The sequence below is a fragment of the Papio anubis genome, chromosome 5, assembly GCF_008728515.1.
Source record: "Papio anubis isolate 15944 chromosome 5, Panubis1.0, whole genome shotgun sequence".
In the NCBI taxonomy this organism is placed as follows: Eukaryota; Metazoa; Chordata; class Mammalia; order Primates; family Cercopithecidae; genus Papio; species Papio anubis.
This window is the reverse complement of record NC_044980.1, coordinates 296,998-315,542: the sequence shown is the minus strand read 5'-3', so window position 1 is coordinate 315,542 and position 18,545 is coordinate 296,998. Positions and strand designations below refer to the sequence as shown.

General features: G+C 56.4%; 1 protein-coding gene across 2 annotated transcripts in view; it reads right to left on the bottom strand.

Annotated features, from left to right (window-relative positions):
- The window catches only part of TERT (telomerase reverse transcriptase), a 35,752-nt gene that overhangs the window by 2,831 nt on the left and 14,376 nt on the right, over positions 1–18,545 (bottom strand). The window contains exons 7-14 of one of the 2 annotated variants that reach the window (XR_004183617.1): positions 14,561–14,656; positions 13,540–13,625; positions 12,081–12,194; positions 10,025–10,096; positions 8,062–8,250; positions 3,889–4,015; positions 1,156–2,474; positions 203–919 (exon numbers count right to left, since the gene is read on the bottom strand). Coding sequence is in view for 1 of the 2 variants with exons in the window: in XM_021939215.2 (XP_021794907.2) it covers positions 2,413–2,474; positions 3,889–4,015; positions 8,062–8,250; positions 10,025–10,096; positions 12,081–12,194; positions 13,540–13,625; positions 14,561–14,656 (746 nt within the window). In the remaining variant the exon portion in view is untranslated. Of the gene's footprint in view, positions 1–202; positions 920–1,155; positions 2,475–3,888; positions 4,016–8,061; positions 8,251–10,024; positions 10,097–12,080; positions 12,195–13,539; positions 13,626–14,560; positions 14,657–18,545 lie in introns of those variants that run through there. The other variant, XM_021939215.2, reaches the window with a different exon arrangement.

The following is an 18,545-nucleotide window of genomic DNA, read 5'->3' as shown; positions in this document are numbered from 1 at the left end:
AGTCTTTTCTGTTGCTGAGATGGGGTCTCACTCTGTCTCCCAGGCTGCAGTACAGTGGGGTGATCTCAGCTCACTGCAACCTCCACCTCCTGGGCTCAAGCCATCCTCCCACTTCAGCCTCCCAAGTACTGGAACTACAGGCGCACTCCACCACACTCAGCTAATTTTTGTTTTTATTTTTCATAGAGATGGGGTCCTACTATGTTGCCCAGGCTCGCCTTAAACTCCCGGGCTCAAGCGATCCTCTCACCTCGGCCTCCTAAAGTGCTGGGACTACAGGTGTGAGCCACCGCGCCAGCCCTGTCAGCCTCCTTCTTTGGCTTCTCAGCTTCCTGGGACTTTGGGGCAGGTGTGCATGGACCTGGCCACCATGAAACAGCACATGTGCCCACGTGTGTGTGATCAGGACACCTGTGCACCTGGTCTCACCGACTGCCGGAGCCCCTTCTGGAATGACCTGAGATCCCACCAGTTAGGCCAGCACTCGGGTTTCAGCCTCTGAATAACTCTGCTGAGGTGGGATGTCTTCTCCCCACTTAGCAACGAGGGAAGCCAGGCCCAGACAGTTTTTTAAACAAACAAATATGCCTAAGGTACTGGGGTTGCCACAGGGTCACACTCCTGACCCAGAAGGGAAATACCTAGCATGGGTGAAGGGCTCTCTTCCAAAGGGAGAAAAAGCCACCTGCTAGAGGTCAGGGCATCCACCCCCCGCGCGTATGGAGGCGTGGCCAGCAGGGGCCGGGAAGGCTGAGCCCCGGCGGATTGGAGTCAGGTTCCACCCCCAGTGCCACACAGACCACCACAGCCTCACCTGCTGCAGCCTGGCTGCTGTGAAATCGGGGCCCAGCTTTCCGTTCTCCCACTCCTGCCTCGAGGGAAGGGGGTTCCTGGGCCTTCCAGGTGCCTGGCTCCGTGTCTGGAAATGGCCCGTGGCTCATCGCACCTCTGCCTCCTCAGGGCTACCCAATCAAGCGACTACCCAAGCACCCCCACGTGGGTGGGAAAACTCAGCCACCTTGCCCGAGCCCAGGCCCTCTACGGGAGCTCCTCGGAGCCAGGGACCCTGGTGGGGAAATGACAACAAGGCTGAGCTGAATACGGGAGGAGCAGGTGGCAGGTTACGTGGCCCATGCCTGGGAAAACTCTTCTGACCTCATCATGGCCCAAGGAGGCCCCAAGCACGCCAGCTGGACCCTGGGGTCGACCACGGTGTCAGACACCTCCCGTCCTCAGCGGCGCCTGTCTCCAGCGCACTCCACGGGTTTCCAGAAGGAGTCAAGCGGCTTGCATGAGGGCCCAGGCACACGTCAGGGAGACGCAAACGAGGGAAGACTCAAGGCAGAGAGAGAAGACAGAGGAGGGCGGCCTGAGCCGGACGCACCCTGGAACAGAGAGCCTGGTCCCGAGTCTCTGGAGCCAGTGCAAAGGCGGTAACACGCAGCTGCGGCTCTGCCCTCCCTGCCAGAGCACGAAGGCACAAGCACTCGGGTTAAAAACCACCTTCGTGGGGTGACCTTGTAACGGAAAATCTCTCCCGTGAGCCCTTGCTGGGTTCCCACGATAGACGACCTCGTTTCACATCAAGTGTGCACGGTAATTCGCGCAGCCTCGGCCCTGGCCCTGGGTAACACAAATTCTCACACTCATTCTCAGCCCTCATGGGGCGAGGGCTTCGGACTCCTGGCACTCGGCTCCCAGTGGCTCGGGAGGCCTGTTCAGGTGGAGGCCCGGGCCTGTGGTGCCCGACTACCCTTTGGTACAGCCCAGAGGTTTGTGCCACCACCTGCCCTGATGCCAGGCAGAAGCTGGCCCTGTGGCCTCCACAGATTGGCCTTTCTTCTGTGATAAAGTTGTTGATTCTTGACAGGGGGGACCCCTGACCAGCCATGACAGGGAATGTTCCAGGAGCACAGCCATGCCCAGAGCACAGGTGCCGGCCGGCCTGTGTGGGGAGCCACAGCTCTGCTGCACCTTCCTGGGGGTGGGGACAGCAACCCTCATCTGCACCCACCTCGGCCCTCTTTGCTCTCTGAGACCCCAAATCCTCCCGGTGTCTGATCTCCCACCTACTGTTCAGACACCTTCCCGGCCTCCTCTGCTAAGACTCCTCACAAACATCTCTTTACTCCATGCCCCTCCTGCCCTGGGTTGGCCTCCATGAGGTCCCACAGTCAGTGCACAGGCACAGCGGGGACACCTGGGGCCACGTCGGTTCCTAGCACTACCCAGAGACGGAGAACAGGCGCTTTGCACAGAGCCACGCGAACACAGAACAGGGCAGAGGCAGCAGCATCGCTGAAAACATGACACTCCTTGCCCCTAAAACCCAGGTGTAGCCCCCAGTCAGAGGCGAGCAGAGCGTGGTGGGTCCCTGGAGGCTGGGCCTGTGCCCCCTTGGTGACGGCTCACCTGTAGGCCTGCAGCAGGAGGATCTTGTAGACGTTGGTGCACACCGTCTGGAGGCTGTTCACCTAGAATCGCCAGGAAAGAGTGAGAAACGGCAGAAACCTCTCTGGGATTTTAAGTTTTTACTTTTTACTTTATCATCCATTCAGATGGCACAAGAAAGAGGAACATTTTGACAAGAAACCATCCCTCTCCCCAGTGAAATCCGGCCTGACCCTCACCCGGCAGCTGTCAACCACCCTGGGGGAGTCAGGACTCCCTGTCGTCTGCCTGCCTCCGAGGCTTGGCCAAAAAGGGAAGGCACCAGGAGAGGGAGTGAACGCAGATGCCCACAGGAGAGGGGGAATGGACGCAGACGCCCACAGGAGAGGGGGAGTGGACAGAGATGCCCACAGGAGAGGGGGAGTGGACGCCCACAGGAGGAGGGGGAGTGGACGCAGATGCCCACAGGAGAGGGGGAGTGGACGCCCACAGGAGAGGGGAAGCGGACGCAGACGCCCACAGGAGAGGGGGAGTGGACACCCATGGCAGTGAGTAGGGAGTGTGATGCAGATGCCCACAAGGATGAATGGGGAGTGGACACATGTATACCTGACATGCATGTGTTCGTGTGCAGTCATGCGGCATTCACGTGAGGTGCATGCATGTAGGTGTGCAGTGTGAGTAGCATATGTGCACATAACCTGTATCGAGGGCCCCTCATGTTCACCCTGATAGGTCCTCAGCACCAGCACCCCTCCTTACAGGGTGAGACAGGGTCCCAGGCCCCAGTGGGCTGTGGCTCTGAAGTTGCAGTCCTGAGAGCATTGTCCCGTCTGGACATCTGCGTCCACTCCCTCTCCTGTGGGTGTTCACTCCCCTCTCCTGTGGGCGTCTGCGTCCACTCCCCTCTCCTGTGGGCATCTGCGTCCACTCCCTCTCCTGTGGGTGTTCACTCCCCTCTCCTGTGGGCGTCCACTCCCCTCTCCTGTGGGCATTTACATCCACTCCCCTCTCCTGTGGGCGTCCGTGTCCACTCCCCCTCTCCTGTGGGCGTCCACATCCACTCCCCCTCTCCTGTGGGGGTCCACCCCATCTCACCCTGTAAGGAGGGGCGCTGGTGCTGAGGACCTAGCAGGGTGAACATGAGGGGCCCTTGATACAGGTTATGCACACACATGCTACTCACACCGCACACCCACACGCATGCACCTCACATGAATCCCACACGAATGCACATGAACACACATGCACGTCAGGTATGCATTTGCGTGTGCACATTCATACTTGTGCCCTTGCACACCTGTGCACACACTGCCATGCCTTCATGTACACACACACACGTATGGCTCGCATGCATCTGTGCACATGTGCACTCTTATGTGCAGCCAGTCACCGTCAGCCTTGCAGGCACGCACACACACACATACACATGCGTGCACACAGTAACACACATGCCCCCCGAACTCTGAACTCTGTGCTGACCGTCAGCCTGCTCACCTGCAAATCCAGAAACAGGCTGTGACACTTCAGCCGCAAGACCCCAAAGAGTTTGCGACGCATGTTCCTCCCGGCCTTGAAGCCGCGGTTGAAGGTGAGACTGGCTCTGATGGAGGTCCGGGCGTAGCTGAGACACAGGGGGGACGTCAGACACGGGTGCCTGCCCCACACCCAGCCCCCTCCTGCAAAGCTTGCTCCAAAGAGCCTCCTGCCTTCCTCCTGCTTCCTTGTCCTGCCTGGGGCACGCGCTGTAGCCTGAGGGAGTTGGGTGCTCTCTCCGTGGACTCAAAACGCTACACGCCATCCGGACCCTGCATGGCCAGACTCCACCAGGACGTGGCTAGTGATGTTGAGTGTATCCAAGCCTTGCACGGACGTGTGTGTGCACTCATCATCTGCCCTGATGAGATCTGCACATAACTCGGCCAAAAACACATAATAAACTGTGGAGCCCTGACTCCCGGGCATCCCTCGAGTGGACACGGGTGTGACTCAGCTTCTCTGTGGGAGAACACTGAGTCGGGCATGGGGAATCTCACTGTGTTTGAATCTCATGGATGGAAGAGCCAGGTGGCGCCAGCTAAAGAGGGCTCCAGTGAGTGCACGTGGCACACACAGGGTATCTCCAGAGGGGCAGGATGGAGGCATCCCACCGACGTCCTCCAGGGCCCTGCCACCACTCACTGCCCGTGTACATCCGTGTCCAAAGACGAACACACGTGACATCCACAGCGGGCTCCCTGGGCTGCGTTCTTTTACATCCAGCTTTGAACACTGCTACATTGAAATAAACGTTTTGTGCCATTAAACATTCTTCAAAAATTCTTTGAAAACATGTCTAACGGCAGAGTAAGTTTTGTGATACATAGTATCTGCTTAGCCCTGGATTTGGGCGGGTTGGCGACTTGCTGTGGCAAGCCCCCCGCCCTCCACCTGGATCACTGGAAATGGGAAATAAGACCCGTGATAATGTCTGGTCACTTCAGAAGTGGAATTACTGGGAAAACACAGGACATTGTAAGGACTTCCATGCAAACAAGCTGCTTTCCAGAAAAGTCTTTCCAACTTGCCTCACCCTGATGCTGGTTCTTGGGAAGCCCAGAAAAGGAGCCAGCACAAAGGACAGGTCTCGCTGTCAGTTTCACATGCATTTCTTTGATGCTGCTGGTAGAACCTTCCCAAGTGTGCATCAGATGTCCGTTTCTTCCTTCACAGTTGTCCCCAACACAACCTTGGGTTCCGGCTCGCCCCGAGCCTGTGGGTCTGACCTGTATGGAGTCCTCAGGCGGAGCAGGGCCCCAGAGCAGGAGGCCAGGCTGCAATCACACACGCCCCTTGCCAGCTGGGTGCTCCCCTGGAGGCTTTCTTCATTTACCTCTCAGGTGGTTAGGAGAACAAAGTGAGAGGATGAATGTGCAGGACCTCACAGGGCGCCTTAAATAAATCGTGTGCACAAATGCTCCAGGGAACAGCCATTTTCACTGCGGCTCAGGCAAGCTGAGTTCCTCTGCAGTGAAAGCAATACGTGTTGCCTCACTGGTTTCTTTTTTTTTTTTTTTCCTTTTTTTTTTTTTTTTTTTTGAGGCGGAGTCTCGCTCTGTCGCCCCCAGGCTGGAGTGCAGTGGCGCGACCTCGGCTCACTGCAAGCTCCGCCTCCCGGGTTTACGCCATTCTCCTGCCTCAGCCTCCCGAGTAGCTGGGACTACAGGCACTGCCACTACGCCCGGCTAATTTTTTGTATTTTTAGTAGAGACGGGGTTTCACTGTGTTAGCCAGGATGGTCTCGATCTCCTGACCTCGTGATCCGCCCGTCTCGGCCTCCCAAAGTGCTGGGATTACAGGCTTGAGCCACCGCGCCCAGCCAGCCTCACTGGTTTCATCCACTTCCCTCCGTGTCCATCCCCAGCGCCAAATCAGGGAGCGTTCACCTCCCTTCCCTTTGAGCCTTCCGTTTTGTTTTCTGTCGCTGCTGCTGTTTGATGTCATTCCTCTTCCACCTAGAATCTGCTCTGGTATATGTTGTAAAGACGCAACTTATTTGCTTCCAGTCAGTTTTCTCAGAAAAAAAATTAAACACACACTCTCTTTTCCGTCAGCTGTGCCACATGCCACATTTAACACACGTTTCTGAGAGGTAGGGCTTCCGTTTTGTTCTATTGTACTGTCCACCAGTTCTCACCACATTCTGCCATCTGAGCTATGGTTTGGGAGACTAAAATCTGGACAAGAAAATTCCCATCTTAACACTCTTCCTTTTTCACTTTTCTTAATCATCTTGCCTGTTTTCTTCCCCCAGATGCCCTTCAAGCCTTTGTATGCTTCAGACACAGAGGACGTGTGTTCACCCTGAGTGCGGCGAACCACTGCCTCTACTGCTGAGCTTTTACAACCACCTCTGCAAGCAGGCACTCTGACCAAGTGGCCTTTGGGAGCACAGAATATTCTGGCATTGAACCCACATCTGATGACCTGATGCCCACCCATCCTGCACTAGCCTTTGTGGCTTTGCAATGTGTTCAGAGAGAACCCATTTTCCTGATTCGTTTGTCTATCTGCTTTGTCCTTCAGTAACATTCACTGATGCTGTGCCATAGGCCGGAACCAGGGGTGCCTGTCCTAAAAAATACATTTCACGGGGAGCAAAATAAGTAGTGGACAGTTCACGGCTGATGGTATGGCCAGTGCTGCAGAGGTGCCTAGGGAGAGGCAAGGAGGTGCCGGGAGCCCAGGAAATCTGCAAATCACTCAGACAAAGCCAGCAGAGGCCAGGATCAGGTGAGGCTGGGAGAGGGAAGCAGGGACTGTGGGGAGCACAGGGGACCGGTGTCCTGGTGGGGAGGGAGCTGCAGCAGGGATGTGCTGGGCACCATGCACAAGGGCATCTACACCTGCCACTCCCCCAATACGAGGGTGTCCGCACCTGCTGCTCCCCCGTTAAGCAAACCCCAGGGAGCATTCTGGAAAGAGGCAAAGTCCAGATCCGGACTGTTCAACTCAGAATGACAGGACCCCAGTTTAAACCACTGGTTTAACAATCATCCAGTAAGGGATTTAAAAATCCCTTATTTCTCTTCCCATGAAGCCGTGCCTTTTAGAGGAAGGCACCCCCAGTTCCGGCCTCTAGCACAGCACCAGTGGATATTGTTGAAGGACAGAATAAAAAGCACCTGTCCACCATGGTTTCGGAATGCTGATACTTTTTGCCTTTTTTTAAGATAAAGTCTCGCTCTGTTGCCCAGGCTGGAGTACAGTGGTGTGATCTCAGCTCACTGCAACCTCTCCTGATTCTCAATGATTCTCAACCTCTCCTGAGCCTCAGTGATTCTCCTGCCTCAGCCTCCCGCATAGCTGAGACTACAGGCGTGCGCCACCACGCCAGGCTAATTTTTGTACTTTTTAAGTAGAAACGGAGTTTCACTATGTTGGCTAGGTTGGTCTCAAACTCCTGGCCTCAAGTGATCCACCCATCTCGGCCTCCCAAAATGCTGGGATTACAGGTGTGAGCCACCTCGCCCTGCCTGGAATGGTGATACTTTTTACTCATAAAAGAAACAGCACAGATTTCTGCATCTGTGTCCATCTTCAATCCATCTGTGTCTGAGCCTGAGGTGGGGCCATGAGCTCTCAGGCTCGGGAGAAATGAGACCCCAGATTTTTGTAGAGACCCCCACACACCACAGCCCTGTCCCCTGATGGGTCACACGTGATCATGAACTCATGGCATCATGTAGACTGTGGATGAGCCTCGGAGTGTGGGCCTCACAGTGGAGAGACTCACGTCCAGCAGGGCCCCAGTGTCTCAGGTTCGCAGAGACTCAAGCCCAGCAGGGCCCCAGTGTCTCGGGTTTGGAGAGACTCACACCCAGCAGGGCCTGGGCGTCTCGGGTTCAGATCCAGATTGCTCTCTGAGGACACCTCAGTGTTCCCAGGTCTGGTGCACAATTTCCTTTCACAAAAATAGCACAGAAAACCTCTCCCCTTGTGACACCCTCACTCCCACAGAAAGACGCATTTCTGCTCAGCCCTGGATGGGACGAGGGGCACCGTGTGGCCTCCGACCCTTTGGGATTGGCAGTCGCCTGCCCCACACAGAAGCAGGGGCGGACAGGACGGCCCTGCAGCACCATCTGTCCCTGCTGGGCACAGGCTCCGCTTCCGGCCAGGTGCGCTCACCTGGAGTAGTCGCTCTGCACCTCCAGGGTCCGGGTGTCCAGCAGCAGTCCGCACCAGGGGAACAGGCCATGCGCCGGCAGCTGGACAAAAGCTGCGCCACCCAGGGCCTCGTCTTCCACAGGGAAGTTCACCACTGTCTTCCGCAAGTTCACCACGCAGCCGTACTCAGGGACACCTCGGACCAGGGTCCTAAGGCAGAGGCGCGATGTCAGCCCCACGATGCGGGGCCGTCACCCAGGAGGTGCCCTGACGCCCTTGTTAAATGCTTTGGAAAACCCCGGAGAAGTGGTGATCTGGAGAGGGGTGCTGGGCCTGGCAGCAGCTCTGAAGGGCCTGGACTCAGCCCTGCTCCAGACTTCACGGTGCTTGCCCTGTCTCCTGGGCAGGACAGGTAGGTGAGCGCGCAGGAACCTGGCCCGGACCTGGGACAGCCAGGACTCAGATGGGAGGTGCAGCCCCAGTGGCCTCTGTGATGGTCCATCTCATGTGTCCCCATGGCAAGACCACGATCCCGTTACAAAGACTCATCTGTGGTCTGGGGTAGACTAAAATCTGGACAAGAAATTCTCACTACACCACTCTTCTTTTAAGACATTGCTCAATGACTTTGCCTGTTTTCTCCTAGAGGCCCTGAAGGCATCTGCTGTGCTTCAGACGAGGGGAGGGTTCTGACTTCACGCTCAGGCGTGGGACCCGGCTGGGCTCTGAGCTGGGCAACACCAACCATCAGCTTCACATCAAGGAGGTTCCCTCAGCAGGTCATGATCCTGCCCACCCAGCTCAGGGAGACCCCCTGTGCCCAGCAGCCTCTGCTCTGGCCCCGGGCATCCCCCTGCCCTTCCTGAGGCCTGGCCCTGGGACCTCGGCCAGCTGCTCAGCTCCCCTGGTGCATTCCCAGCTCCCCACGGCTGCCCAATCCTGTGATGTGGCTGCCGACTCATCTCCTGAGAGAGTTCTGTCCCCGGGGGGACCCCACCGTACACTCTGAGCCACCTCCCGGGCCAGCACCCTCAGGAACTTGCCACACAGAAGCAGCGTTCCCCGTCGGCTCCGTCCCCTCAGCAGCCTCAGGACTCCTGGGTTGGTCCTGAGTGAATCTGAGTGGATTTAAATGTGCGCGGCCTGCTGTGCTACAGGCTGCAGCACTAACGGGAACGCGGGGCATGCCCCCAGCCCGGGCGGTCCCGGAGGGTGAACTTGGAGGGCGGTTCGAATGGGTTTTCACAAACACAGCCCAGCAAAGCACCCGAAACCACCCCCGGCGGCCACATTTTCTGAGGGTTCCGTTTACAGCTTTCAAGGTTTCTCATCCCTTGTCAAATCGCACTTTAAAGCAAGCTCTGTGGGGCGCCCTTGAGGGGGACCACATTGGACAACCCCGTGCTGAAACCAGGTTCCCTGTGCCTGATTTTAGTTTGAGTCACAAAAATCAACTCTGCGACCCACTCCTCGCCATCTCCGTGGTTCAAGACAGCACCACTCGGCGAATCCAAATTCTCCCGCCAATCCCAAACCACCCCAAGCGGGAACGTGACTGCAGCGAACGCTGTGGGCCAGCTCACTCGGCAGCTCCTGCTCTCCGCAGGCTCGGGCGCACCCTGGGGAGGAGGCTGCTGTCTGGGTCCGCAGGCCCTGTGCACAGCTCCGGGGGTTCTCACTGGGGCCGCAGGAGCCGCCACGCTTGAAGACTTTCCAGAGAGTGGCAGGAGCCAGGATACCGCCTGCATTCACCATGTGCGTAACCTGGGTGCATCTCCGCGGGACCCACTCTCTCCCGAAGGTGCCCATGCCCCCAGGCCGGGGTGCACGACCAAGCACCTTTGCTCTTGCGGATCCAGCACCGGCAGAGAGACAGGACCCAGCAGAGACAATGCTGCGGTGCCAGGGGCAGGACACGGAGGGCTCAACTCTGCAAAGCCTACAGGCCGTGGAGGTCGCCACAGACACATGGCACGGGCCTCACCTGAGGAAGGCTTTCGCGTGGGTGAGGTGAGGTGTCACCAACAAGAAATCATCCACCAAACGCAGGAGCAGCCTGAAATAAAGTAAAATACACGGGCAAGGTTAACTTTACACTTTTTACGTAGCATCTGTCTACGAGGGACTGAATGTCAAACAATTTACACAGGCAAAAATAAAGTAACATTCTCCAAAGCGGTTAAATCAAAAACTTAAATTTCTTTCCAACAGACGTGCTCTCTGCAGTTCACTGACAGAGCAATTCCTCATTCATTACAAGCACTCGGTGCTCAGCACTGGCTTGTGCAATTCCGCACCAGCTGGAGGTGAACAAAGGCCGCCAGGTGCGGCCCCAATTCTCAGACTCTTAGGGAAAAATAACTGAAGACGGTAAGAATGTTGGGCCGGGAACCTCGCCCCTTCTGAGCCACGTGGTGCCCTTTACCAGCAGGGCAACTGTGGTTCTCAGCATCATCCGAGACCCAGATCCTGCCCCCAGGAAGTGGGGCACGGTGCACTGTGCAACCCTCAGGCCCAAGCCCGGCGCCCCGTGACCATGTACCAGAGGCGTCCCGTCCCAGAGGGCTGACCAGGGTGCCGCCAGCTCAAGGACACTTCCCTCCAAGTCCCAGAGCAAGCTGTGTATACAAGAAATTTTTGTTTCTGTTACAGAAACGTATTTCAATCTATAACTTGAACCTTAATGAAGAAGAACCTTGATCCGCTATACATGCTATAATAGGAGCTAGAGTTTCAAAAGAAGCACAGGAAAAATCCGGAGACTTTGAGAGAAATGGCCGTATGGCCTGCAGGCTTCCTGACGCATCCTTCACTAACTGCTTGTTCAATGATACTATTTTCATAAAAAAAAGTAACTGCTGTCCACATCCTCTCCAGCACCAGAACACTTCTACACTGTTGGTGGGAGTGTAAAGTAGTTCAACCGTTGTGGAAGACAGTGTGGTAATTCCTCAGGGATCTAGAACTAGAAATACCATTTGACCCAGCCATCCCATTACTGGATATATACCCAAAGGGTTATAAATCATGCTGCTATAAAGACACATGCACACATATGTTTATTGTGGCACTATTCACAATAGCAAGGACTTGGAACCAACCCAAATGTCCATCAGTGACAGACTGGATTAAGAAAACGTGGCACATATACACCATGGAATACTATGCAGCCATAAAAAAGGATGAGTTCATGTCCTTTGCAGGGACATGGATGAAGCTGGAAACCATCATTCTCAGCAAACTATTCCAAGGAAAAAAAACCAAACACTGCATGTTCTCACTCATAGGTGGAAATTGAACAATGAGAACACTTGGACACAGGGTGGGGAACATCACACACCGGGACCTGTCGTGGGGTGGGGGGATGGGGAGGGATAGCATTAGGAGATACACGTAATGTAAATGACGAGTTAACGGGTGCAGCACACCAACATGGCACATGTGTACATATGTAACAAACCTGCACGTTGTGCACATGTATCCTAGAACTTAAAGTATTAAAAAAAAAAAAAAAGTAATTGCTGTCAACAAAAGCCAGCTGAGTTGAACCACATTAGGTTGGCACAATATTTAGGCGTGTGACGTCCTTGGGTGTAGACCCCATGCAAGTGGGATGGGCAATGGGCTGAAGGGGCGCCCAGTCCAGGCCACCTGTTGAGGGCCTGCTGGGAGATGCGGAGCCTTAGGCTGCACCAGCCTGCGTCCCCAAGGACCCTAAAGGAACCCGGGTGGATGTGACGGAAGCTGGTGTGCTTCCTCGGTGTTGAATTCACACGTGCGTCATGCAGGGCAGTGGCCCTCCTGCCTGCTGAGCCCCGAGGCCTCTGGACACGGCCGCTGGACAGAGTCCGCATGGAGCCCGCAGTCCTCGGGCTGTGCAACCCCTCCTGTGTGGCTTCACACCAAGGAGGGGCTGCAGCCTTGTCTGGTTCCTCAAGACAGAGCAGTCATGGTATCCAGAGCACCAGGAATATTAATACTGAACACGTTAAAGGCAAATCGTCCCCCACCCAAGACCCCTAGGGAAGAGGAGGCCTCACCCGTCCCGCCGCATCCCTGCAAACAGCTTGTTCTCCATGTCGCCATAGCACAGGCTGCAGAGCAGCGTGGACAGGATGGAGCCCTGCGGGATCCCCTGGCACTGGATGTAGGACCTGGGGCGGGAAGACGCAGGTAAGCGATGGGCGGGGCATGTGTGGACATGTCTACACTCACACAGAACCACACACAGACCCTCATACACACCACCTCCACACACCAACGACATGTCTACCATTCAGCCGGCAAACACCTCACAAACACACCAGACGAGACCTCTGAACACAATCCCCACGCCCACTCTCACTGCGAACTGGGGCGGCTTAGGGCAGATCCAGCCACAGCTGTGACCACATCCTTGTTCTCAACCAGCAAGGCTTTCTTTCATTAAGGTTTCTTAAATCTTCGAGTTTATTCACAGAACCAGACACTTGACCCGGAAGGAATGCTTAACTGGACTCCTTTCTTTTCAAGGAATTTATCCACGGTGAAAGTTCACAGCCCTACATGTAGCAGCTGTGTGCCAACCGATACAGCCTTGCCCCTGGTTTCACCACAACCAATGAGACGCAGACACTCTCCAAACAAACAAGGACGCCAAGGGTGCGTTTTCAGACACACAGTGAGAGCAGAATAGCCCCTTGGAACCTGAAGGTGCACGTAGAAGGCATGGCTGCCACGTGACCCTCAGCCATCCCCAGAGCCCATAGGATGCCCACTCCTGTTGCCAAGAGACACTTGCAGCCTATTGCAAAAACAAGACCTGTTATTTTCGGGAAGTGCTGTAGGTGGTCACCTTAGAAAGAGGCTTTCTGGCCAGGCGTGGTGGCTCACGCCTGTAATCCCAGCACTTTGGGAGGCCAAGGTGGGTGGATCACCTGAGGTCAGGAGTTTGAGCTATCCCAGGCCACCTGCCCCATGGCCAGCACAGAGCCCCCAGGAGGAGCAAACTACACGGTCAACCCCCCACTTTCCAGATGGGAAATCTAGCCACAGAGAGAAGAGCCCGTGCCCTTGCGGGGGTCACGCGACAGGGACAGGAATGAGAATCAGATAAAATCCTCTTGTATATGGAGAGAGAGATACAGCGTGTGACAGCGGGGTGTCCAGCGTCAGTAGTAACTTGGAGCTGACAAGCTGCAGGCTCAAACGCTCGGCCGCACCCCCGACCCACACACACCCCACACCCCTCGTCCTCCGCACAGGAGCAAGTCCACACCCTGCTTGCCATTTCCAGGCCTCGCGTAGCATCTGCTCTGCTCCAGCAGCTGCAAGTCGGGCCATGTTCCCGGGGCCTCTGGCACCTGCAGCCCAGGAGCCGGAGGGGTGGGGGGCCAGAAAAGGAGACCCTGGTGGCCCCGGGAGAAGGGCAGTGGGGAAGGGGCAGGGGAGAGGTGAGCAGAAGCCCTGCCAGTCCGCCCACCCACCCACTGGGCAATGGCACCCGGCCACCCGACTCACTTGCCCCCGATGCGCACGGCGTGGTGGCACACGAAGCGTAGGAAGACGTCGAAGAGGCCACTGCTGGTCTCGTTCAGGGAGGAACTCTGGGAAAGCAGAAGAGAGACACACGAGAGTGAGCTGGTGGGTACCGAGATAGGCAGGACCACGTGGCCAAGACCCTCCATCCCTTCTGGGGTCGGTGTTCGTGATGAAGTGTGGGCTGGGCTGGAATGCAGGGCCATCATGGGCTGGCCGGGCCGAGTCTCTGCAGACACACAGGGGCTTAGGCAGAGTGCGTGACACAGAACATCCCCTCTGAGCCACCTGTGTGTCCAGCTGGGCTCAGACCCTCACAGCCCACCGTGGCCCAGATGGCACACGTGATCCATAAGTTGCTGCCCGGCTGCCGGGCACTGGGTCTGGGTCCCAGGAGCCCAGGCCACCCCCACCCCCACTCTGGGAGCCAAGGAAATTTGCCCAGAGGTCTCTGAGCCTCACTCAGTGGACACAACTGTCCCTTAAAGTGGAACAAGCGTTAAACGGGCATCTGCAAAGAGCCACAGGGTCACGTGAACAGACCCAGCACTGAGGGGCCAGCTCAGCGGAACGCAGCTCAAACACGGCCTGTCCTTCTAAGAAGGGGCACACATTTCCCTTGGCCTCGCACCCAGCACTGAGGGGCCAGCTCGGTGGGATGCGGCTCAAACATGGCCTGCCCTCCTAAAGGAGGGGGACACCTTTCCTTTGGCCTCAAGATCAAAATTGCCAGAGAAGACATTTAGCAAATCATGAATAAAGCCACTGCGGGGCTGGAGGGAGGCCACGTGGTCAAACGTGAGCAGGTGCCTGAATGCAGGAGCTGTCACAGCCCGGCCCAGCTTAGATTCCGCCAAGGCACACAGCTCCTCATGCCCCCACCACAGCTCATTCCCCCGACCGCCCCCAGGGCCAACAGTCTGTCTGGTGATGAGCCCAGTGATGCCCCAGGTGAGGACCCACTGCTGGGGTCCATGCCCAACCCTGGGGGCAGTGCTCAGACCTGCTCAATGACGACGGCATCTCTCAGCGGGCTGGTCTCCTGCAGGTGAGCCACGAACTGTCGCATGTACGGCTGGAGGTCCGTCAAGGTAGAGACCTGCCGGCAGAGGAGAGGGCATGAGCCACAAATGTGGCCCACCCTGGCCAGAGCTGGGCACTTGTTTCTTCCAACCAGGACACGTGGACCTGAAGCCAAGCCCGATGGCAGGAGGAAGCCCAGGGAGCCCCCGGGGAGCTTGCAAAAGGGGAGCTGAGGGGCCGGGGACACAAAGCAGCTACAGACACACCTGGGACTCCATCTGCAGCCACCACACATCAGACCCCTGTGACCGACTGCCATCCACAATCACCACATGTCAGACCCCCACGACCATCCCACGACCGTCCACCACCCACAGTCACCACACATTAGACCCCACGACTGACTGCCATCCACAGTCACCACACATCAGACCCCACGACCGACGGCCATCCACAGTCACCACACATCAGACCCCACAACCGACCGCACCCACAGTCACCACACATCAGACCCCACGACCCAATCACCCACAGTCACCACATCAGGACCCTACTTCCACTCACCACTACCCACAGTCACCACACATCAGACCCCACGACCGACTGCTACCCACAGTCACCACACATCAGACCCCACGACCGATCACACCCACAGCCACCACACACATCAGACCCCACGACCAACCGCCACCCAGTCACCACACATCAGACCCCACGACCAACCGCCATCCACAGTCACCACATCAGGACCCCACAACCAACGCCATCCACCGTAGCCACACATCAGACCCCACAACTGACTGCCAACCACAGTCACCACACATCAGACCCCACAACCAACCACCAACCACAGTCACCACACATCAGGACCCCATGACCGACCACCATCCACAGTCACCACACATCAGACCCCACGACCGACCACCATCCACAGTCACCACACATCAGACCCCACGACCGACCACCATCCACAGTCACCACACATCAGACCCCACGACCGACCGCCATCCACAGTCACGTGGCACAAGTGGTGCTCAAGCTCCTGGGCCTCTCCAGCCCAGCGCTGAAGGGATTGCAGGGAGGCAGGTGCAGCCACAGCACAGGCAGGAGAAGAGTCTGGAGACGTGGGAGAGAGACCAGCACCCCCACCTCCTGTTCTGCAGAATCCCCCAGGATGCTTGCCATTTACCACAGGACCCACCAAGCAAACCCCTGCGTCCCCAAGATAGGATGTGAGAAGGTATGCAGCACACGCTAACACAGACACAGGAGACCTTGAATTTGGGAGGCATTAAAAGAGGCACACGGCGACTTTGTGCTTTGGCATGTTCCCCGGCCCCCAGGAGCTGGCAGCAGGGCCATGGGCTAAAACCACATCGAGTACAATTGAACCCTGAGAACCGACCTGGAAGGCAGTAACAGGAAGGTACACGGGGGCCCTGCACCCTTCCCAACCCCGGAGCAGGTAACACTCCCACAAATAGCCCATGGGTCTGAGGTCAGCGGAAATCATCCCAGAAATCTGTAATTATTTTGGACTCAATACAGAAAAGCCAATATATCAAAACTGGCAAGATGCCACTGAAGCAGGTCTCCAGTGCGGGGTCCCCAGCCACTGTGGTACCAGGGAATGGTTTCATGAAAGACGGTTTTTCCACAGGACAGCAGTGGGGAAGGGGATGGTTTCGGGAGGAAACGGTTCCACCTCGGATCATCAGGCATTAGATTCTCATAAGGAGCACACAACCTAGATCCCTGTCTCGCACAGTTCACAGTAGGGTGTGCACACCTCTGAGCGCCGCATGCCCCTGCTGAGCTGAGAGGAGGTGGGCTCAGGCGGGAACGCTGGCTCACCACACCCCACTCAAAGCCCCTACAAAGTCAAGCTCCCAGGCCCCAGACCGGTGCCAGTCCATGGCCAGGGACCTGGGGACCCTTGCTTTAGAGGGAAAATTGCAACTTCAGATGCTTCTTTAGAAAAGAAAATTCAAATGTCCATACTCAAAGCTTTTCCCTCAAGGAGCCGGAAAAAGAACAATAAACAAAGCCTAAAGGAAATGGAATGAGGCCATTGATAAATAGCAGACACCAATTACGCAGGAAACAGCCGGGAAATCAGCACACGTGAAACTCTTCTGTGAAGAGAGTCATGAAACTGAAAGACTCCTAGCGAGACCTGGAGAAGGAAACAGAGACCATCAGCACCAACGCTGGAGGCAGCTACCGCTGCAGATCTCACGGAACCTGCAGGAAGCGAGTCTCGGCCAGGCGTGGTGGCTCACACCTGTCATCCCAGCACTGTGGGAGGCCGAGACGGGCGGATCACCTGAGGTCAGAAGTTCGAGACCAGCCTGGCCAACATGGAGAAACCTTGTCTCTACTAAAATTACAGAAATTAGTTGGCATGGTGGTGGGCGCCTATAATCCCAGCTACCTGGGAGGCTGAGGCAAGATAACTGCTTGAACTCAGGAATTGGAGGCTGCAGTGAGCTGAGATCGCGCCAATGCACTCCGGCCTGGGCAACAGAGCGAGACTCCGTTACAAAAAAAGAAAAAAGAAAGAAAGCAAGTCTCCAACTCGCAGAGGAATTCCAAGGACGGAGCCCAGCCAGGGCCACATCCAGGCCAATGAGCACAGGGAGGCCTGGAAGTCCTGCCCACCGGCCACACACCATTGCAGGCACCTCATGACCCAGGAGTGGAAGGAACAGAATGGGGAGCCCAGGGGAGGCCCCCACACCCTGACTTACTATAAATACGCTGAAGGAGTGGTCTCCTCAACAAAGCTGTCAGAGCAACTGCAGACCCACTCCAGGAAGAAAGCTCGCCTTCAACTCTGTGTTACCCCACGCATGAAAACCAGTCCCACAGATCCCCACCTACCCCACGCATGAAAACCAGTCCCACAGATCCCCACAGTTCCCACGCATGAAAACCAGTCCCACAGATCCCCACAGTTCCCACGCATGAAAACCAGTCCCACAGATCCCCACAGTTCCCACGCATGAAAACCAGTCCCACAGATCCCCACAGATCCCCAAGCACGAAAACCAGTCCAGATCCCCACAGAGCCCCACGCATGAAAACCAGTTCCACAGATCCCCACAGATCCCCACCTACCCCACGCATGAAAACCAGTCCCACAGATCCCCACAGTTCCCCACGCATGAAAACCAGTCCCACAGATCCCCACAGTTCCCACGCATGAAAACCAGTCCCACAGATCCCCACAGATCCCCAAGCACGAAAACCAGTCCCACAGATCCCCACAGAGCCCCACGCATGAAAACCAGTCCCACAGATCCCCACAGTTCCCATGCATGAAAACCTGTCCCACAGATCCCCACAGAGCCCCACGCATGAAAACCAGTCCCACAGATCCCCACAGTTCCCACGCATGAAAACCTGGGTCCCACAGGATCCCCTTTGGCCTGCTGGTGAGCCTCCCACGATGAAAAACTAGTCCTTATTAGATCCCCACCTACTCCCACGTGATGAAACCAGTCCCACAGATCCCCACAGTTCCCACGCATGAAAACCAGTCCCACAGATCCCCACAGAGCCCCACCCACGTTTGAAAGCTGACACAGTAAAGGCTGTTCTAAAAGGAGACGCAGAAGCAATGTCACCACAACCTCAAGGTAAACAGAGTTCCTGAAGGGAACACAAACAGATTTAGCCACAAACAGCTGCTAAAGTGGACTGCTGAAGTGGACTGCGTTAGTGGACTGTGTTAGAAGTACAAATTTCCAGTCCTCAAAAGGCTTGACTTAAGAGCACAAAAGTAAGACACACACGGCACAGACATTCACAGTGCACGCATCTGATGCCAGACTTGCACCAGAACACACAAAGAGCTCCTGCAAGCCGATGATGGGAGGCAGGCGCCCCGCACAGAGCAGGGCAGGATGGATGGGCACCTCCCGCAAGAGCCCCGGGGCGGCCAGCACGGGAACAGTGTGGAC